General features: G+C 42.6%; 2 protein-coding genes across 2 annotated transcripts in view; both read right to left on the minus strand.

Annotated features, from left to right (window-relative positions):
- The window catches only part of LOC134405108 (broad substrate specificity ATP-binding cassette transporter ABCG2-like), a 33508-nt gene extending 30497 nt beyond the window's left edge, over positions 1-3011 (minus strand). Inside the window, exon 1 of the mRNA XM_063136241.1 lies at positions 2965-3011. The gene's annotated coding sequence lies outside the window, so the exon portion shown is untranslated. The remainder of the gene's footprint in view (positions 1-2964) is intronic.
- Positions 3012-7509: 4498 nt separating this feature from the next.
- LOC134405170 (broad substrate specificity ATP-binding cassette transporter ABCG2-like) overlaps positions 7510-23297 on the minus strand; it is a 33786-nt gene continuing 17998 nt past the window's right edge. Inside the window, exons 6-16 of the mRNA XM_063136373.1 lie at positions 22973-23130; positions 20721-20872; positions 19073-19177; positions 18103-18344; positions 15934-16016; positions 14364-14453; positions 13180-13304; positions 12369-12523; positions 10367-10456; positions 8776-8864; positions 7510-7789 (exon numbers count right to left, since the gene is read on the minus strand). Coding sequence (XP_062992443.1) covers positions 7639-7789; positions 8776-8864; positions 10367-10456; positions 12369-12523; positions 13180-13304; positions 14364-14453; positions 15934-16016; positions 18103-18344; positions 19073-19177; positions 20721-20872; positions 22973-23130 — 1440 coding nt within the window. The 3' untranslated portion in view covers positions 7510-7638. The remainder of the gene's footprint in view (positions 7790-8775; positions 8865-10366; positions 10457-12368; positions 12524-13179; positions 13305-14363; positions 14454-15933; positions 16017-18102; positions 18345-19072; positions 19178-20720; positions 20873-22972; positions 23131-23297) is intronic.

The following is a 23297-nucleotide window of genomic DNA, read 5'->3' on the forward strand; positions in this document are numbered from 1 at the left end:
TTTAGAATGTTTTCTAGGATGTTTTAAAGATGTTTTAATCATGTATGGTATGTTTTAATCAGTTTTTAATGTGTTTTATATTCATTGTTGTTCCCCGCCTCGATCCAAGTGGAGAGGCAGGTAAGAAATATATTATTATTATTATTATTATTATTATTATTATTATTATTATTATTATTATTCCATATCTCAGGGTGGACATCCCCACTGCAATGTGGGCACACATGGGAGACCAACACCAGCCATACAAAACGACTGATAAAAAGGAGGTCTTATACTGGTCTCCAGTGAAACTGCCCTACCACAGCCTGCTTTCTACTAGGGATGCTGGAGAAATCCAGGATGGACTCCAATGAAGTTGGATTCCCAAGAATCTGTCCTGCAGAGTCTGCAGTACACTGGCTTTCCTTACCTGCACACCCTTTGTGTTTTGCATAGGGCATTTTCTGTCTTTAAAAAGGGCAAGTTTATTTTATTTTATTTTATTTATTATATCAAATACACTAATTGCAGCTGCGATTAGCATATTTTGGGCCAATTATGGCCATAATTAGAGTATTTTATGCCATCTCCAGCTGTAAAGAGCTTACATATGAAAACTGTGGCCATAATTTGCCCAAGATAGGCTAATTACAGCTGCAATTAGCCTATCTTGCCTTCTTTAAATACAGAAAACACCTGCATGAAATCCAGAAATTGCCCCAAGCAGCCCAGATTTCCCTGCAGCCGATCCATCCCATCCCTACTCTCTACCCATGAAACCAGCAACAGGATTGTATTCCAAACTGACAAGTGCTGGCAATTAAAACTTACCTGATGTCTGACAAAATAGTTTTTTCTACTTCTTTTCGAAAGCCTATGTAGCCAGTCTTAAATTTCACTTTGTAGGTGATATTGTGAAAGGTCATAGTGCTTCCATCAGAACTCTTGAAAGTAAGTTTTCTCTTCTGGAGCATAGCTGCATTTTCTTCATTCTCTGGACGCAAGTGTTTTTCAAACTTCTTAATTTTGGGGAACATGATGCTACTTGTATTAAACAAAAAAAATGGTTGAAAAAAGTCACTTTAGTCCTGTACTAAACAAGAAAATCAGTAGCAACATATAGCTAAAGAATTGTTTACATTGTGAACCCAATTCTACTGCCAGCTGCAGTCTAGTTTTTGCAAGGACAATTTAAGGAACACCCATTTTTGAAATACAGGGACTGCAGAAAAAGTCAAGCTTTCTCATTTGTGTATTGTTACTCTACTTTAGTGTATTGCTCTCCACTTCCCTGAGCAATGATAAATTTCAGGGACAGCAGTTACCAGGGTTTGGCTTACTTTGGTAGAGACATGATTGGAGTCTAGGGGGCTGTCTTCATGGTGCCAAGTTGGTGCCGCTTTCTGGCCAAACCCCACAGTATCGCTGGTGTGGAGTGGCATCAAGTTATATAGATGAACGAAGGCAGTGCAGGATTTCCGGCGGCCATTACGTTTGCCGGGGGGGGGGAATCCCCTCTCCCCCTCCATGGCTTCCGGCGACCAATGGCAGGTTGCCTTCCGTCCGGGAATGACCCTGGAGCACCGCCCAAGCGAGGATAGATGGAGACAGCCTGAGAGGACAGCTTGTGCTGACCTCGCTCAGGCAGGAGAAGTCGGGGTAAATCCCTGACTGTTCTGTCCCTGGGGTGGCTCCAAATTAGCAGCTGTGTCATATAACCAACAAAGGATGGATTTGGAGCCACCCTGGGACAAAGACAGCCCTTTGGAGTTTGGGTAATGTTTCATTTATGCAAATACGAAGCATTGATGGAGACACAACAACCTGAGTACTTCTACAAGCAGCAAGCCAACTGTCCCAAGATGCCCTAGAGTCTAGCTCTCTGCCTCTCTGTGTGCTTTTCTCTCCTGTAAGCTGTGGAATGAATGATGCTGGAGGTTTTGAGAATGGGCTAAACAGCTTGCCCCTTTCAACACTTTTACCCTATTGTCACAAGTAATATGTGAATTGGGCTTGGATGTGTTTATTATGTGTGGTTGTGTCTGAATGTGTATGAGAATGAGCTTGTTCAGGCAACATGCTAAGCCACGGTTATGCTAACCCTTTTGCAGCAAATAGTTAGTGACCGTGTTTAAACAGTGGTTATGTAGCCACCGTTATTGTTATTATTATTATTATTATTATTATTATTATTTATTTATTTATTTATTTATATAGCACCATCAATGTACATGGTGCTGTACAGAGTAAAACAGTAAATAGCAAGACTCTGCCGCATAGGCTTACAATCTAATAAAATCATAGTAAAACAATAAGGAGGGGAAGAGAATGCAAACAGGCACAGGGTAGGGTAAGCAGGCACAGTATACGCTAATGTTTAGCTCAAAGTGTTTAACCACCACGGCTTAGCATATCATCTGAACCTGGTCATTGTGTGGTGGATCCTCCCACCTGTCCATTTCTTATAAGGGCCCTATGCACTGGTAAGATGGGAGTCCCTGGAAGATTAGCCACAAGGGAAAGTGACTCCCAGGTAGATCTAGTCCATGTATGTAAAGAATACCTTTGATATCATTCACATTTGTGAAGCTCCATCACATGCCCCTTATTCTAGTTTGTTCATGCTTCTGATGTTTCACTTATACAATATATATCCATCTAAATGCTAAAGTCAGTCTCAGATACCTTGTTTTGTACCCTATTAGAAAAAGGCCTGGTGAAAATGAGGGACAGAGCCCTCTCTGCTGTGGCTCCAAAGTGATGGAACACCCTCCCTGGCCCCAATGAAACACTCTTGCAGTAAGCAGTGGAAACCTATCTTTGTCAGTTTGCCTTTGCTGCCGCTAGTAGTGGACAAATTGCATTTCCTGATAATGGTTTTAAATCCTGGTACTTATTTTCTAGTGACTTGGTGGGCAGCAGCTGTTTTTAAGGTTTAACATTTTTATTTAAAAAATTGTAATGATTTATAGGTTTACATACCTTTATGACTATGTAACCTGTTCTGAATACTTTTGAGAAGAAATGCAGGAGCTAAACGTATTAAAATAAACAAATTAACAGAATAAATGAAAAAGACTGATATTTAAAACTGCTGTTATTGTATCAAATTAGGGCAGAAAATGACCTTTGTACTGGAGAGCTCCAACACTTCCAGAGTCTTAACTGGTTTTTTGTTTAACCTTTTTCCTCCCATAGCAAATAATAGGAAGAAAATCATTTAGGCCAGCTCTAAATGTTTGCCTGAGTTAGAGGCATGGTTGGGTGCTGGGAGGACTTTGGATCCAAAGCCTCCTCTTCTCCATCCAGATCATACACTTTGATCCTCTCCATTTTCCTCCTCTCCAATACCAGAGAAGTGAGGGGTACAGATATTTTGATGGACCAGGGAGGGGGACATGAGATCAGAGCTCTGCCTTCAACCTTGGAAGAAGATTTCTTATCTTTCCTACAGCCTCTGGGATGCCATCCCAGGGACCACAGGATTGCCCTGTTATTTGTGTAAACTTTGTTATATTAAAGAAATTAAGCAACTGACTGATAAGCAAATGTCTCTGATAGTTGCTGCGATGTTTCTTGATATTCTTCTGATGCTTTAGAAGAGGGGTGCACAACCTGAAGTCCGCAAGTGATGGTGATTTGGTGGTTGGGAGCTACACACACATACATAGAATTATAGAATAGTAGAGTTGGAAGGGGCCTACAAGGCCATCGAGTCCAACCTCCTGCTCATTGCAGGAATCTACCTTAAAGCATACCTGACAGACGGTATGCTTCAGATATACACATGCATGCACACACACAATTTAATTATTTATTGAATAGTTATATACTGCCTTATTTGCTAAAAAGCCATCAAGAGGGCATACCATTCAAAACAATCAAACCATAACACAACTAAAAAGATAAAAAGACCATAAAAAACAGTAAAACCACATAATTTATAAAGCTAAATTCAAATATGTGTCTTTTAAATAAACACACACATACATACATAAACAGAGAAAGATCCCAGCAATCCTGATATAGGGCATCATCAGACGAGCGTTTTATTGCACGCTTGTTACTGGACACTCATGGATTTTTGCAGGTCCTAATCACGATGTTGACTGCATCCCATGAACCTCCCACCCCTTCTAGCCTTTGTGCAACAAAAAAAGACCCCTGGTAAATCCAAATTCTTTTAAAGATGGAACACGTTCTCCTGCTGTGTGCAGGAGAAGCAGCATGATCAAAACGGCATACTGAATGGGCCACGTGCATGTTGTTTACTTCCTCTTTCCTTTCCTTGAGAAAGAGGGAGTAATGAGGGAGAAAAGTGCGGGTGGAGAAGCAACAGTAAGGAACACAATTTTCCACCATGTGATGACACTCATAGATTGTGCTTTCTTCACTGGTAGCACTGGCAGAAAAGAGACAAACTCTATGAGGATCTTTGGGGAAGGAGCGTACAGGCAGTGGGAACACTGGAGGTGTGTGAGGGAGGAATTTGGTGCAGTGGCAGATGATCAATGTATCCCGGGGACAAGATACCCTTGAGGGTTCAGTATTGCACATGCTCAGAGTGTTTCTTTCTTTCTTTTTATCAGGATCAATAAACAAGGGTTTCGTTTTGGTTTTAATGTAACATAAAGTAGTTGTAATGCATAATTGTTTTAAATGCACTGGAGGCTCCATTCTCAACGGGGCTGTGAATCCACTCTGGGGGTCAGTCAGAACCCTAAAGGACCTGTCCTAAAGAGAGCTGTGGCTATTGGGCAGTACCGAAATTTAATAAATAAATAAATATCCAAGGCGCTGAAGCCATTTGGGGGAGAGGGTTCAGCACTTCGGATAGCTCCATTAGCGGCCTGACTGCTTCTGACCGAAATCCAGACCGGATTCACCGTCCCACGAACATCGGAGCCCCCAACCTCCACTGGTTACATGTTAATTCTCGACTGAAGTTGATGCACACGACTTTCTGAAGAGGGTCCCCAGAACACCATTACGTCCAGGGTTTAAAATGACCCAGCTACATCCCTGACTCCGAATCCAATCCGGAGCCCCTGTGTGATATGGCAGGGGGACCCTTGGCTCGTTTGAAAAGCAGCCAAGCGAGGCTGGAAACCGGGCTTGTGGTTCTCCTCGAGTGGCTTCGACTTTTGGAGAGAAACACACACACACACACACACACCAGCCACCCCTCAGACTACGAGCACTCCTCGGCTATCTTGTCCACAAGCTTTTACAGAGACGCTCTCCCAACCCCTCCTCCCCTCCCCACAGCCCTCATTTACCCTGCGCTGAAGATGCTACCGCCGGGGAGAAAGCAGCAGTCTGGGCGAGGCGCTGCGCATGCGCTGGGAACGGCACCCGCGGGCGGGCACAAGGCGCCCAGGTGAGCGTTGCAGGTGAGGGCGGCAGAAGGAACGCCGAGGGCCCAGGTTGGCCCCTCCCATCCCCATCTCCCCGCGCGCAGCGAGCAACGGTTGAACGCGTTCCAGCGTTCGGCCCGCGCTCTCGCCCTCACGCTCTCCGCGCAGGCTGAGGGCGGGGAGCGTCGTTACAGCGACCTGCGGGGTTATGGGGTCGTCGGAACTGAGCGCAGAGCTACAGACTGGCGCCATTGGTCTCTGGGTTGTACCCTCGTAGGGGTGGGAAGCCTGCTTCTCTTTGCCTGTGTGCAGACATGGCTTCCCCCACTTTTTTATTTCATTATATGCAAATACAATAATGAATTTCATTTATTATTTTACTGGCTCATAGCTGAATCTCCTTAGGAGGTTCACAGCTTCAAAAAGTGTGTGTGTGTGTAGACTGGACATTTATGTAAGTGGACATTGACATAAAGCCATTATTTTCTTTTTAGAGCCATCACTTTGATTCTCTCTGAATCAAGGTTTTCTTCTCATGTGCTCCAATTCATTTAAGCAACTCTTCCTTCTCCTTAAAATTTAATCTCACATTTTTTTCTTTTAATACTTAAGTCTGGATTTATTTGTTTTTAAGTCCACAAGTCATGAAAGCATATTGTACATTTTAAAATTGATTTTGACATGGTTAGGGTGCATCTGTCAGGTTAGACTTCTTATCTGGGACCCTTACATTGAGGATGTTTCCTCGGAACTGATCAGCTCAGTAGAGGGGGCTTTTAACACAAGTCTTTCATTTATTCATTTATTTTAAGGAAAGGCAGGAAACATTAATTTGATAGATCTGGTATTATTTATTTCCAGAATATCTACAGAAACAAGGCACTGAACAAATAAAAATAATACATACAACCTGCCCTCAGGCTTACAATCCTAAGTAAAATGCAAAGGTAGCCATGTTGGTCAATAACAAGGGTGGTCAATTTGTGGCCTTCCAGACGTTTTGGTTGTACAAATTGGCCACCCTGCTCTATAAGAACATTTTTTAAAAAAAACTTACAAAATATACAGTTTAGCAATACTTTTATTAGCACGAAGCAAAATATCACAGAATCATGAGCAACTCTTGTGTTCTCCAAGCTGGATGGTTTTTTCCCTCTTGCTCTTCCTCCCTCACTTTTTGTACCGCTCAGCCTGATGAAGAGTTTTAGAGAACTCAAAAAAGCCTGCTTGGTATTCTGACATTTTGCTTGGTCTTAATAAAGGCATTGCCCAACTGTGGTTTTTGAAATCTTAAGAAATTCGACACACAAGGGATGGAGGTAGAGATGCGATATCAGAGTATGTTGAGGTGATTGCTGTAAGCCAAGCAGTGCCTACCCTCAGTTGAGATTTCCCCTCACATCCTGAGCTTTGAGGCACAGAGGCTACAAAACAAAAAGGAAATATCATTCTTTGAAGTGGGGGATGAATGACCTGAAGAATTAATACTGGGCATCTATGATTGATTGCACTTCAAGGAACATGATCATTTACATAAAGCACGTATAATAAGCAGTTATCCTTCAGCTATTTGGTTATAATTTGTATGCAAAAATTCTTCCATAAATATGATGCCCTAAATAGAAATTGCCTACCACTGATCTAGAGTAATAGCAGAAACTAGTATTTTATAACCACACGGACAAAAAAAGGTTAGTTTTAAATATCCAAAACCTACTTGCTCCAAAGTGGTACTGGTTTGTGGCCAAAAAAAATTCGAAATGTGACTAGAACCTCTCAAAAACTGTTCTGTATTTAAAGAAATGTGATAAAGAGTCAAGCATTTCATGTACCATTGGGGTTCAATGGGAGGATTAAGCACATGATTAACTCGCTTCCACTGAAATCTAAGGAGCGTAACAAATGCTCCCATTTGATTGGAACATGGTAGCTGTAGATATCCTATACTTGAGACAGCTTTCCAGACTTCGGGTTGATTGCGAGAACAAGTGCCACTAATACGTTTGGTCAATAGAACGTAATAATATGCAATCTGCGGAAATATGTGGTAGTGGTATTTTTGTTCATTATATAATCAAAACATTTTAATAGAGAATACTGTTAATAGAAGAACAGTCTATTCATCCTGGTACACTCTAGACATGTTGGACTACAACTCCCAACGTCATGCTGTCTGTGGATGATGAAAGCTGTAGTCCAACACATCTGGAGGACATGGGATTGGGGAAAACTGCTCTACATCTTCTACTTAAGATATCCCAGGGTGCCTGTGTCACAGGAGTGGTTTTACATGTTAGTTTTAAGAGAACTTTTTCATGAAGCGCAACTTCAGATATGAAATTGTAAGGAAAATGATGGTCATGCAAGCAAGCGCAACATGATTCTGCCATAGCGCCCATGATGTTGCATCGATCCCTTGGCCCTTCAGATAGTCTTCTCCTGTAGTGCATCTGCAAAGAAGTCCACAAAGAAGTTTTGTGAATTAATCCTCTATTTATTTATTTGTTTATTTATTGCATTTATATACTGCCCCATAGCCAAAGCTCTCTGGGCGGTTTACAAACATTTTAAACAGTAAACATTAAAAACAAATATACAAAGTTAAAAACATAAAAAGCATAAAAACAACAGTATCCTTATAAAAACAGCTATGTCATTTTTTTTAATGCTAATGCTTGCTAGTTGTTTCCCCACCTCAGGTGCTTCTTAGATCCCAAAATGGGTTGTGGTTTGTGTTAACCATGGTTAATGTTCATCAGATGGTATCACCACATCCAATGTAAATGGGGTGGGGAGGGAAATTCATGCAAAAACATAGGCAGGCAAAAGAAAGTTGATTCTACAACACATACTTGATCCCTTACTGATTGAACTAGCATTAAGTCTTAGGAGCACGGCTCCTTTTCTCCAGGGCAGAAATAATTCCCCTCAGACTTTTCCCAAAAGAAGCCTTTTCTTGACAGGAAGGGCTGCAGCTAGAGCGTTTACTTTGGGTGCAGAATGTCCCAACTTCAATCGTGGGGATCCCCAGGTAGGGTTCAAAAAGATTTCTGCAGTGGAAGCTGGTGGCTCTGATGTCAGTGGAGCTACTCCAGGATTTTGTCAGAACCAGCAGAACTTGCTCTCAATGTTGTACTTAATGCAGTAAGGTCATTTTACACAGGGAAGCATTGCTCAAGAGGCCCGATTTGGTTCAAGGGCTACCAATCAGGGACTCCTCATTTAAATAGATTCAGGACAAGATCCATTAATAATAATGCTATTATAATAGTATGCCATAATAACAGCATTTTTCTTTTCCCTTCTAATGCCCTCTTTCTTCAGCAGGTATCCCAAACAATATATGAATCCATGCGAACAGTCCGCCTGCCAGGTTATCAAATACCCCCAATCTACTAAGGCACGAGGGGTTAGAATGAAAAGATTTCACACTTACGTTTTGCTAACAGCCGTAGAGTTAGGAAAGCTTGAAGTTGATCCATTGTTGCAGAACGTTAGACCTGTAAGCTCATTAACCTCTAGTGCCTTTGAAGATAAGGAACCAAATAAAATTACGAAAAGGCATAGCCAAAGCAAAGGGCTTACCTGTTTGTTACACTAACGACGTACGGAATTTTCCCACTCAGTGCTGAATTGCCACATGGGATGGGGGAAATATTTTCCAAAACAGTGGCTGAGAAGGAGGCTTAAACTTCCCTCCCCACACATTAGGGTGCCAATCACAATCTCCCCTGACCTGGGCCTGGTGTTTAATTTTTTAAAAAAAGCAACACCTGTGAGGTGATTGCTAATCATGTCGTTGTTAATGTGTAGTTAAGTCCCCAGAGAGCTTAGTTTAGTTGCTACAGTGTGGTTTCACTCAAAAGAGGGTGGGCAGCATAGTTTGCATTTCATTTTCTTCCTGCTAATGCAGGATAAAATGGCGGGACTTCTTCCCCAGTATATTCCTCCTCTCAGCTATAATGTTCACTGGACAGCTTTAGGCAAGCCATTGTCATTCAGTACTTCTGCCTCCTCTTGCAATATGAGAGTAATGACCCTGTTCAGAGAACACACTAAAGCCACCGTGGTTAAGCACCTTGAGCTAAATAATATGGCTTAGCATGTCGTGTGAACCATTCCTAATCATGGTGGCTACATAACCACGGTTTAAACACGCTCACTAACCATGTGCTGTGAAAGGGTTAGCGACCTAACCATGGCTTAGTGAGTTGTCTGAACAGGCCCATAATTAGCCCTATTCAGGCATTAGGCCTAAATGTGGTATATTCTTATTTGTGATTACGATGATTAAAAGCCTTGTCATAGGGAGTGTGTTTGTTTGAAAATGGTGGTAAGGCGGAAAGGCAGGTGTGTGTTCTACCCCACCCCACATAATTAAATTAATCAGTAATCCATGTTCTGCTACAGCCCAGGTCCTAAAGACATCTAAATTTAGGGGCATCTGTAAAGTCAGGCGTAGGGTTATGTTGAAAAGGTAGGAATTGCAGAGAAGTTATATAAGGTATTTGCAATTCCACTCATAACCTCTAGGTAGATTATAGCCTCCATCTCGCTTTTCATTGTGACTAAAGCCATGATCTTATGCATACTCCCATTGAACAAATTGGAGTTAACTTCTGAGGAATCATGCATAGGATCAGCTCCATGCCCCATTGAATTCTCTTTAAGTCAGGCCTGACTGACTTAAGTCCTATTGCTTTCAGTGTTTCTTAATGCACAATTCTATGCATGTTTACTCAGAAGTATGACCTGTTATGTCCATTGGGCTACTCTCAAATATGTTTAGGGTTTCAACTTTAGTCACAGCTAGATTTAGCTGGATTGGGGTCTGTAAGAGTCTACAAAGCAATAAATATGCTAGCCTTCTCATTATTATACTGTCCACATGAAATCATGAGGCAAACTCTCTAAGAGCTCAAGCTTATTTGATTTGTTTACCTTTTGCCAATACTCCATTATAGATAGAACTGTTCACTATTGAGCAATGCTTCTTATCACAATGCAGAAGATACTGTAGCACTTACTGTCATGCCATATCGAGGGATGCTGAAGTATTGGAGCCAGGAAAGCCAAGACATTATACTAGTGAGATTTACCAACAACCCAGAGAAAATCTGCAAGGGGAAAAATACCATTAACAATTTTAATCCAATGATGTTTTGTAGTTTATTTAACTAGTATAATTAAACAGAGACATTTCAGTGAACAACAGCAATGCCTTTTAGCACTATATACAATCTCACCTAAACCCATTCACTTTCTAATATATGCAGTATTTTGCATTTAGGTATCTCAAACCACTTTATGTCAAGGTAGAAAACAGAGCAGTCTAAAGTGAAATGCCATCTCCAAAATCTTCATTTTTCACTCGTGATCTTCAGAAAAATGCATGCCAATATTTTAGTTTTGACACAAACAATATATGGCCCAAGATTCATTTGGGCAGAAAAGTACAATGTTTCTCAATTGTTTAATTGGCTTGTTCAGAAAGCAAGTTGCTAATCCTCACCATTGCAGAAAACTGCCAAAGTATGACTGCGGCGTAAACTCTGGTGGCAAGTAAAAGGGAAGCAAGTGCATGTTATTATTTTTAAATATTGCAGTGAGAAAAATGGGGAGTTCATAGAAAACGACACTGCACATACCAGCTGGCTCATAAGCTTTCAGAGAAGTGGGACTTTGACACAGATAAATTGCTACCTCTTACAAAACAATGTTTAAATGTGCAGGTAGAGTGCAGCATGCCACAGACAGTGGCCAAGTGGGCATTCAATTCTAGCACACATGGATGTGACGCAGAACTAACAGTGCATCTGAACTCTACCAACTGTTGCTGCTGAAGCCATCATAAGGAGAGGAAGCAGCACTCAGGCAACTTTTCATCCTGCCTGGATAAAGCTTCATCTGAGAGTCCCTGTCCTTCCTGCTACCAATCATCACTGCTAAAGATGTCAGAGGGAGCAGTAGCCCTTCCACTGTGTCCGTGACCTGCTGAACTTTGCAACTAAGACTCTAGTGCATGAATTTGCTTTTTTCCTCTCCCTCCCAATCCCCTTTTAGATTGTAATCCTGAGGGCAGTAACTGTCTTATTTCTTATCTTTGTAAGTTGCCTTGGGAGACTTTCCCCCCTCCCCAAAGAATGGGATAAAAATGCAGGAAATAAATAAATAATAAACTCTGCATATGTATGATCTAAAATCTCTCTCTATAAAAGACCTGGCTCATATGTTAACCCTACCAGCGTGGTTGCTGCCAAGAATCATGGAGGTAACTAGCAGCCATATTGCTAACCAAAAGGCCATGCAGTTTTGGCTAACAGTAACCACCCCAGGAAAGCCATACTTCAGAGTTGCCCGAAGTTTTGATACTTGGTACACACATTTTTCTTTTTCTTTTCCGGATTAAAACTGGATGCACGCTTCATTCTTATACTCAAAATGATTCTCAGTCGGCTCCCATTACAAGAGGCAGGCATCCTTCATATAACTATTGCTTCCTCGCATTCCACTTTGTCAATCAGTGCTCAGGGTTGGAACTGCGCTTGCTGGGCAAGAGATCCCCCCCAACACCTGTCAACTGTTGCTCAGTTTCCATTAGGGAGATGCTAATCAACGCTGCTCAGAAGCCCATGTAACGATGAATGCATCTAAAATAGCAGCATAGTTTTGCACATTAGACTTCAGCACTTCCTGCAACACCTGACTGCATCTCACCAACTAGGAGAAGGATTGTCCCTGACATATTCAGTGTTAGCCCCAAACATATACACAAAGAGCCGGTTAACAGAATGTCCAGCTTCCCAGCTTTCACAGCACCAGTGACATAACCTATGAAACAGTCCTAAAAGCCTCGACGCAGTCTTCTCCAAGCTGGTGCCCTCCAGCTGTGTTGGACTGTAAAACTCTCATCATTCCCAGCCATTGTTCATGCTGGCTGGGAACGATGGGAGATGTAGTCCAACCCACCTGGGATGCACCAGCTTGATGAAGGCTGCTTTAATAGAACATCAGAGTAAGGATACTCACAATCATAAAGACAAAGGTGATGGTCATAAGTAGATTAGCTACAGCCACCACACTCTGCCCTGTGGCGATAGCGAGAGCCATAGAAGTAGCTGTGTAAGATACCATCATCAAGGTAAACATCATTGTAAAGAAGGCCGCTGCTGTTGGTTTCAGACCTTTGAGGATCAAAAAAGAAGGGTGGTAGTGTGTTTATTCTCTACGTTCAATATCATATCACATTGTTAGTTAAATTGTTTGTTATACATATATATTAAAAAAAAAGAAATTCCATTCCACCAACTACAGTAGAAAGGGAATAAGGAAACATAAACCTTTAAAATATGGGATCTATAGTCTTTTTACAAATGATCGGCACAAAAGGTTGCCAACACATGCTTTCAGGAACACTTTTGCGTGACTGGGGTTTTTCTTTTTTTCTCTATTAACTGCCCTTTCTCTCTCAAACTTTAAGCAATCTTCTTGAAATTTTCAGGTTATGCAACATAGTCATTTCTTTCTGGCACATGCAATTTTCAGGAAGACTAGTGAAACCCTTCCAATTTTATTAAAGTTAAAACAATCCACCCCCTGATTTCCATTTAACCTTATGGAACCCTTATTTTACTGATCACCTTATCTATTGGAGCCATAATATATCGAATGCACTTAATTTACATAATAATGCATGCTTCTTTCTCATTATGTCTGCATGAAGTGCCATCATGTCCTTCATATCATATAGCTGCTTAGAACTCTGAACAGGAGTGTTCCATATTGCAACAGGTCCCCCTTAGTATGCATTACTGTACATCTTTAATGACAATATACTTGCCTATCATGAAATAAACTATGCACGCGAAGATGATGCTCGGTAAAGTCCTCATGGGTATTAAATCAGCCATTAGCTTTGAGAAGAAGTATGCAGAAATTCTGTAATACCCACTGATGTATTCATGTCTAAAATATAATGTCAAAATGTTACCTAGTAAAATCAGGCATATCATTAAAGCATGAACATGATCACAGTTGTTCATGATAATGTTGTGTCAGAAGTGAAATCCTTTTTTAAAAGAACCAACCTAAAAAAAAAGACATTCAGTACATCCACACCGCAGACGTAAATGGTTTAACTGTTATTCCCTCTTCTCAGGGAGGCCTGGAAGATGTCGTTTTGGGATAGGGAGGAATAAGGGTCTCTAATACACTTTCCAAGCATTCCACTAAACTGCAGCCCCCAGGATTATTTGGGGGAAACCAAGTCAAAAAGTCATAAAACCAAGCCAAAAAGTCCAAAAAACAGTATGTGTTTAGTATAGAAAAGGCTTCTAATATGTTATCACACTTGTGATATGTCATAAAATTCATCACTGAACACCAGTAATGTTGCTATTCACTGTTCATAACAAACCAACCTCCATCATTAAACCACTTGTACTCCAGGAAATAAAGCCAGACTGCTCACTTGAGGGAATGGTATTAAAGGCAAAACTGAAGTACTTTGGCCACATAATGAGAAGACAGGATACCCTGGAGAAGAGGCTGATGCTAGGGAAAATGGAAGGCAAAAGGAAGAGCGGTCGACCAAGGGCAAGATGGATGGATGATATTCTGGAGGTGACAGACTTGACCTTGGGGGAGCTAGGGGTGGCGACAGCCGACAGAAAGCTCTGGCGTGGGCTGGTCATGAAGTCACAAAGAGTCGGAAACGACTGAATGAATAAACAACAAAAACTTTAAAAGTAAGTTCTGCAAAACTGTGGTTCTTTTCTAAATGCCATTTTTTCCTTAACCTTTGTCCCAGTAAATTATATCATTTGATGTTTGCACATACCATACGCACAGGCCAAATAGTCCCCCCTATAATAGCCTTGCCGTTTTCAGAGAGACCCATCCTGCAGCAAGTGGCTGATAGACTGCAAGAAAATGCCTCATTTAGGACCACAACCTAAAAATGCTTCTCTCTCAAGCACTGGTGCTAATCTACAGCCAGCATTGTCTACCCAGCGGCGGACTTACATGAATATCTTCTTCTCCACAACAAAAAGTTCAATAGCAGAGATGCTGCTGAAACACTGGTTGGTGGTCATAAAGAACATGGCACCGATTCTATGGAAAAATACAGATCGCCATCGCGAAAAATCAATTATGCAGAAAGTAGCTTTTGGAAAAAAATAATTTGATATTCACTCAAAGGAGCCACCTCCCTCTGTTTCCTCCTCAAGGAAACCCACAATCCTATTTCTTCACATAGGAAGCTACCTTATACTGACTCAGACCACTGGTCCATGTAGCACAGTGTTGTCAGCCCTGACTGGCAACAGCCCTCCAAGGCTTCAGGCTAGATTATTTTCTAGCACTACCTGGAGAACCTGGGGATTGAACCTGGGACCTTCTGCATGAAAAGCAGATGTTCTACCACTGAGCTAGAATATACAAGTGGACAGTGGAGGCTGGTGGCTCCTATGTCAGCAGGGCGGTAAATCCACTCCGGGTTTCAGTCAGAACTCTAAGGGAGGTAACTGACATTAGAACCACCAGCCTCCACTTCAAATGGACCAGAAGTTATTGCAGTTTGGAGTGCTCCAGTTCTGGGCACTCCATTTTATTCTCCCTCCCTTCAGGCTTCCCATTCTTTCCTCCCAAGAGCCTGCTAACATTCTCTGGGCACTGGGTACACTCAGTTTTCATTGGGCTGTTTTGGAGTGTGTGTTTTCCTAAAGATCTGGGAGGGGGGTGTTTCCCCTAAATATTTTTTTGTACTTCTGTCAAAGTTGGGGCTTCAGAAAGCCTGTTGATAACTCCCTCTTCTGTGTGGATGGTGCCATTTTGGTTAGATAAGCAGCGGCACTCACCTCTGAACATCGAAAATAGCGGGAACAATGATGTTGCCATCTCCTATTGTAAAGACTGAACTGGCTTACAGGCAGTCACCTGGACGGTGCGGCTTTTCCTAGTGGCTGTGGTCACACCCACCGGCATCTTCTGGCCCATAGAGGACCTAGTTAGTGCGGGGGCAATTCTGCCACCATCAACCCAGTCTGGTTCTGCAATCCTGGTAGATGGGCTTTACAGTGGGCTTCCTACTATTGATTTTAAGGAAACTAGTCCCTGGGGGGTAGTGGGAGGAGCCAACACAGAACATGACAAGACAACAGAGGAGGGATTAGTTCAACCTTCCCCATCCCAGTTCCCTCAAGAGGTGTTGTAATGCAACTCCCAAAAATCCCAGACAGCTTTGAATTATGGGAGTTGCAGTCCAACACCTCTGGAGGAGATGGGTTGGGGAACACTGAACTAGAGGGTGGAAGGGGATAGAGCTTGGCCATATTTGAAGTGTACTGGATTTTTAGACCCTAATATATATATTTACTTGATTATACAAGTCGCAGCAATAAGATAGTGGGTGGGTGGCAAACCTCTACTGCTTAAGAATGAAAGAGATGTACCAGATCATAGCAGAGACCAGCCATTATTTTAAAAACTGTGCTTGAAAGTAGTAGAACTGTATTTCAACTTATTGTGTTGAAGGTTGCACTAGAAACAAACAGTGCCCATTTTATCGTCACACAGTCCCCAAAGTTCTCACCTGTTCTGCAAACCAGCAGAATCATCTGATGCAGCAAAGAAGATGGCGCCTACCACTAACCCCAGGAAAACTGTAACACATAGCTGAAATATAAACAACATAATATACAGTGGAGTCGTTTTACGTGCAGTAATGGTGCAGAAGTCGCTAGCTGTGAACTACAGGACTGAAGACAAATATAATCTAGAGATAAAAAGTTTCAGCAGAGTTTAGACTGTGCTCATTCTTCTGAAAACTGGAGCCATCATGCCATAGACCCTGTATGGATGACACGCTAAACCATGTTGGTTAACCAATTTGGGCTAACCATGAGGCCTTAGCATTTTGCATGCAAAGTGACTGACTAACCATGGTTGCTGCATAACCATGTTCTAACCATCTTCATTGTGGTTCCACAGTTGTGTGCAACAGAACTACATGTGGTTAGTGATAACCACAGTGAGATGTGGTTATCAAAACCAAGTTCCCAAAGGGCCTGTTGAAACAACACGCTAAGCCATGGTTACGCCACTGACCCTTTTGTAGCAAATGCTTAGTGAGCATGTTTAAACTGTGGTTATGTAGCCACCATGGTTAGGAATGGTACACACAACATGCTAAGCCATGTTTAGCTCAAAGTGTTTAACCACTGTGGCTTAGCGTGTCATCTGAACAGGATCATAGTAACCACACAGCATCCTGAACTATCTTACCAACCAAGACCATCAGCACACACTTTATTTTAAAACAACCTTGGATAGCTCCTTTAGAGCCCTGACTGCTTCTGACTGAAATGCGGCGCTTGTTCACTGCCCCACTGACATCGAAGCCACCAGCCTCCACTGGATGGCACAACGTGGTCCTCGTGCTTCAGGGGAAAGATGACTCAGCTCAGTAGTACAGCCCATGCTTTGCAAGCAAAAGACCCCAGGTTCAGTCCCTGCCATCTCTGGCTAGGGCTGGGAAAGACCACTGTCCAGTAGGGCGACCATATGAAAAGGAGGACAGGGCTCCTGTATCTTTAACAGTTGTATTGAAAAGGAAATTTCAGCAGGTGTCATTTGTATATAAGGGGGAACCTGGTGAAATTTCTTCTTCGTCACAACAGTTAAAGCTGCAGGTGCCCTGCCTTCTTTTAAATCTGGTCACTCTAGTATAGCTCCTGCAGCTTTAACTGTTGTGATGAAGAGGGAATTTCACCAGGTTCCCCATATAGACAAATGACACCTGCTGAAATTCCCTTTTCTATGCAACTGTTAAAGATACAGGAGCCCTGTCCTCCTTTTCATATGGTCACCCTACTGTCTAGCCCTAGCCAGAACCATTGCCAGTCAGTGTAGAAGGCAGGAAGTGGTATCTGAACAACGAAGCAAGACTTTTTAAGGGTTGGGGAACATTGTGGACGCTACTTAAGAGTCCAGAATGTCTTGGGCCCACACCACCAGAGCAGTTAAGACTGCGCATCAAGAATTAAGTAGAAACTATTAAAATTGCAGCCAAGGTGATGGTATCAGGCAGTGTAGTTTAGGAGGCGTGGTGCTTGAACCTTAGCACTGAAGGGCCCTCCATACATGGTACCGCGGTGCTAAGAACCTGCCGAAAAGACCAAACGTCAGGGATAATCCCACCGCTAAGCCAATTGCAGTGGAAAGCAAAGGATCATAGCAAGACCAATTTGAGAAGATTAGCAAAGAGGGCTCAACGAGCTGTGGAGCATTTAGAGACTGCATTTCAAATCCATTCCTAATGAGGTTAGGGAGATCAAAACAGCTGCAAGGGGGGAAGGAGTCCAGACCGTTAACCTGGCGAGATTATAAAGCTCCGAAAGGGCATAATTCTTGTCATGAGGTCAAGCTTTTACAAAGCAATTAAGAGGGATCGCCATAATATCAACATACACACAGAACCAAAGGCCGTCACTTCAGGACTTTGAGGAGATTTTTGGCCTGCGGAGAGCAAAGGTTTAACAATAAATCAAACAGATCTAATTATGTGTCTTGCAGTGCCCTCAAACAAGCCTGGGGCTCTGCCAAGCTTTCTAAATAATGGCCCGGGATGGGACTGCTTAATGCTTTGACCGCCTGACCGCCACTTCTCCACCAGACTACTCCTCTTCATAATTTCCCCCAGTTGTAGGACTTTTTTCTGTCTAAACATGCATAGGACACGCTTTTAAATGGCTAGGATTACCTGCGCTATAGAGGCTTGTGGGTTGCCTAGCAAATTTTTGAACATGCGTTTGGAGACCCACTTGAGCTGGTGAAAGAAGGAAGTGGAGTAGGTGATTTGTCGGAAAATGCTCTCCCTCGGGCTCCCCGAAGACAGTTTTTCTAGTTCTGCTTTGGTCTCTTGGTAGAAGGTTGAACTGGTATACGTCTCCGCTAATTTCTCTGCCAACGTCTTATCGCGACTGATGTGCTCATCAATGCTATCTTTAGGGTAAAGAGAGAGGGGGGAATTGGTTGAAGCGGTTTGATCTTCCATTTCAGTTTCACGTTGTTTTTCGTTTGAATGAAATGAGCCACTGCTGAAATAACTTACCCTAATGAATGCAAGAAAATGCGCTGGAAAAATGGAAATAGCTATGTAAACACTTAAAACTAGTTCAGAATTGCTAGTTAGGGGGCCTGTTCAGACAACACACTAAGCCATGGTTAAGCCGCTAACACTTTTACAGCAAATGGCTAGTGAGAGTGTTTAAACCATGGTTATGTAGCCACCATGGTTAGGAATGGTTCACACGACACACTAAGCCATAAAGTTTAGCTCTAAATGCTTAACCACCACAGCTTAGTGTGTCGTCTGAACAGGGTTGGAGAAAGCTAGGAGCAGGGCTGTGTGTATATGAGTGCATAATAAATCTATTTATTTATATGCATACTTTTATCCCACTTTTCCAACTAAAAGCTGCTCAGAGCAGTATACTAAAAAAAAGAAAAGAAAAAAGAGCAGTATACTATATAAATTTTGTTTTTAACCCTTTATACTAACAAAGGTAAAAACAAATAACCAGACATAATGCTTAAAAGCAATTAATAAGTACCACAACAATAAAAATATCAACAACAACAACAAAAGAACAGGCAGTTAGAGCAGCAGATAATCCATGCCAATTAATACCAAGGCAGTGATTCTTAAAAGGAAAACTACGTTTGCATACCTATATCAATTTCATCAGTCTTGTTAGAAGCAACAGCTGTTGAGTCTCCATTAATGACATCCAGAAAGAAGTCGGCCGGATTGTTGTATGGTTCGCACTCATAACCTGCAAAGAAATAAAACGTTCATTCGAGAGCTGGGGTATTGCAAAGCAGTTGGCATAATACCTTAAACATCTCATGCCAAAAACGCCAACGCTTTTGGAATTAGCATTTCAGGGAGAAGACTTCTAACTTGCCTTCTCTCTAGCATGTTAGTTGTGATATGGCGGAGGACTAAAACATGCAATGTTACCCATCCACCCCACCCACCCCACTGCAAACTGAGGACTACGTACTTTTCTGTCTGAACTTTTCCGTTTGGGCATCCCAGGTTAAAATATAGAATTGCAGTGGCATGTTGAATACTTTGTGATTTTATTTCATTTTAATGGCTTGGTCTTTTAATGGCACAATCCACCAAGAAATTCTCCATGGCAATGCTCTTGCAAAGTTCTCATTCATTTCACTGGGGCTTATTTAGGAGGACGTCTCTGTGGGACGGTGCCAGATCTGAGCTTTTGGGATGGGGTGGAGGAGATATGAGAGGGGAAAGACTACCTATCAATCAAATTCAATAAAACATGATTTGCACATGCAGTCTGAGCTTGCTTCCACACGGGCAGCTCCTAGCGTTACCAACCAAACGTCATGGTCCAATTCTTCTGTCATTAACAGATATTTTTGTGATAAGAAAAAAGACAGAAAAAGCTGTGAGAAAGACAGGAAGGTCACAAATGAAGGTCAATAACACCTGGACCCTGTAAAACCCTATGTTTTAGGCAGTAAACAATAAAAGCCTGATCTGGAAGCAGTCATAGGCATATCTGTAGTTTTAAGCTTTTATATTTCATATTGCATTTTATGCTGTATTTGTGGTTTTAATTTTTGAGAACTGCCCAGAGAGCTTCAGCTATTGGATGGTATAGAAATATATTCTATCTAACTATCTATCTATATTGTGGGCCAAACTATACGTAATGTGGGAGATTTGTGAAGAGATCACTTGATACCTGTTTCTTTTTCTGAAAGCAGCCAAGTGGGGGCAGGTTGCAACCTGCACCAGGCCCATGGAGCAGGAAAGGGCTTTTAAAAAAATATTTTCTCCCATACCCATTCACCAATGTAAAACTGACTTCCCGCCCTCCTTAAGTTGCTATTAACTGCAGGGTGGAAATAAAGACAGCTACAATACGAGCAGCTCTATGCAAGTAACTCTAGCTTGTAACAGTGGGAGGGAGTTGCACTAGGGAATCAATGTGAGGAAGGAGATTTAGGAACAGAGGAGGCTGATTTAAAGGTTCATCTAGAGCAGCACGGACAGCCCGACTTGGCAGGACCTCTCCAGGGTTTCAGGTACGAATATCTCCAGCCCTACCTGGACATGCTGGGGATCGAACCTGTGACCTTCTGCATGCAAAGCAGGTGCTCTACCAGTGAGCCATAGTCCCTCTTAGCCACAGCGCCTCCTAAACCGCACCCACCCCCTTTGCACTGTAGTCCCAATCCAGATCAAACCCTAGAGCTGCCTTTGAGAGATCCGTTCATGAATCATGCCTCGTTTGGCCCTCTGGGCCCCATCGTATTCAATAACGGCTCCTGAAAGCTTACCAATGGACTTGAAGTATTCTAGAGCATTCTGAGCAGGTCCATGATACAACATTCTTCCCGCCGCCAGTAAGGTCAATTTATCAAACAGTCTAAAGATGGAGTAGCGAGGTTGATGGATGGAAAAGATGATGGTTTTTCCCTGCCTGGCCATCCTGCACACAGAGTAGGCAGCAGTAAGAAAGGTAACACATGGCTAAAGTGTCTGTGAAACATAGTATTGTTCAAAGTGCTTAAGCTGGAAAAACAAAGCTGGCATGTTAGCCTGGGTCAACATATCAAAACATAGCCAGTGGAGGCTGGTGGCTTTGATGTCAGTGGGGCAGTGAATCTGTTCTGAGTTTCAGTCAGAATGCTAAAGAAGCTATCCAAAGTGCTGAAACTATTGGGGTTCAGCACCTTGGATAGCTCCTTTAGAGATCTGACTGGTTTTGACTGAAACCCAGAGCAGATTCACCGCCCCATTGACATCAGAGCCACTATACTCCACTTTACATAACCGTGCGATTCTGTTGGGCAAAGTTAATGTCTCCTCCCATTTCCACTGAAACTGTCTTTAGTTGTCTAATTTGTTTTAAATTTAGCCTATTTATATTTTATGCTGTATTTTATTATCTGATGAACTGTTGTAGAATGCTCAGAGAGCTTCAGCTGTTGGGCAGTGCAACGCCACCACCTCACACACAAGGCTTTGACGCGCACACCTCCCTCAGGCTAAGCACCACCACTTAAATACCTGAGGAAGGGTAAAAAGAAAAGTATAACCTTTCCCTTATAGCAGAGGGAAAAGGTAAGGATTTTTGGAAAAGGCTTTTCTGTGAATATAGCAGGCTGAAGGTTTAATGTAATGCGTTTATTTATGAACTAATAGAGCAGTAGACACAGCTAAACTGACACATGGTTTTATGGTTGCAATATAAAGAAAATGTTTATTGTAGTTTACAGTTCTTAGTTCCTTTAAATTCTATTCAAATCCTGCCTGTTCTAAACAATACTGGTAGTAATAAGTCTAATAATAACAATCCTTAGTCCCTATGATCTTATTTTCACTCACTCCTCACACAACTCCTGACAAGAAATCACTCAGCTAAACGCATCTACCCTCCAAACCCAATCACCAACCGAACACCTCATTTCATTCATTTCATTTCATTTATTGCATTTTTATACCGCCCAATAGCCGAAGCTGTCTGGGCAGTTTACAAAAATTAAAAACTACAACAATATTTTAAAATGTACAAATCAACAATATCACAATAATATTCAAAATATACTAAATACACATGTACAGCAAAACAAACCAGGTAAGGGGGAAAAAGCCTTCAGCTCCAGCCTTGTTTTAAAGTCTCCAGGTGGGGGGAGGGGAAAGGGGAGCAGGTGGAATAGCTCACCCTTGATGGTCTAGCATTTCTCCCCCAGAAGCAGCACCTCCCAGCCTTCAGCTCCAGCCTTGCTTTAAAGTCTCCAGTTTGGGGTGGGGGTGAGGAGAGGGGAGCAGGTGGAATAGCTCACCCTTGATGGTCTAGCATTTCTCCCCCAGAAGCAGCACCTCCCAGCCTTCAGCTCCAGCCTTGCTTTAAAGTCTCCAGGTTGGGGTGGGGGTGAGGAGAGGGGAGCAGGTGGAATAGCTCACCCTTGATGGTCTAGCATTTCTCCCCCAGAAGCAGCACCTTCCAGCCTTGCTTTAAAGTCTCCAGGTGGGGGTGGGGGTGGGGAGAGGGGAGCAGGTGGAATAGCTCACCCTTGATGGTCTAGCATTTCTCCCCCAGAAGCAGCACCTCAAACCACTCAGCTCCCCCATATATACACTCCTCCCCCCTTTCCACAGCATCACCAGCCACACCCACTCAGTCCAACATTCCGTACTCCCTAGACACACTCATCCAGACATACCTAAGGAAACAGAAATGTGGGTAACGCCACAGGCAGCATAGAAATGAAGTAAATCATAATCATAATTTGATTCTCTGGCATTTAAGGCTAGGGCTGTACACAGTCTCCCTCATCCCCAGTTCAACTCGGAGGCAGATTCAGAGCTTCCAAATCAACCCCGATTCAACTTGGGGTGCCTCGGGCCCGGGCCAACCCACTTTGGATTCAATGGGTGGGCGGCTGGCCATTTAACCGAATCAGCCCAAAGCACTTCGGCTGCTCCGGGCCGAGGTGGTTCAATCCGATCCCGAACTAGTTTAAGAAAATGGTGTCCTTGGATTCCATGTGCAGTCAAGGACTCTGCCACCTTGTCTAGCAATTACCTTTTCAGAAGCAGCAGTACAGCATTGGCTGTGCTGGCATCCAGTCCAGTGGTTGGCTCATCTAAGAACAAGATTGCAGGGTCAGTAATGAGCTCCATTCCAATATTGGTCCTTTTCCTCTCTCCCCCCGATATACCACGAATGAACTGGGTTCCAACCTAATGCAAAACAAGAATCTCTGTAACGTTGTCTGACATGATGTTGTCTGATTTAGTCATAATCATTTATAGTATACAACACTAACCCATTGGCTGCATACAGTTTAGCATTACAACAACCAGCTGCATTAAACCTCAGGTTCACACATTTCCTCCAATGAATTAAG

Source organism: Elgaria multicarinata, chromosome 10 (assembly GCF_023053635.1).
Source record: "Elgaria multicarinata webbii isolate HBS135686 ecotype San Diego chromosome 10, rElgMul1.1.pri, whole genome shotgun sequence".
Classification (NCBI taxonomy): Eukaryota; Metazoa; Chordata; class Lepidosauria; order Squamata; family Anguidae; genus Elgaria; species Elgaria multicarinata.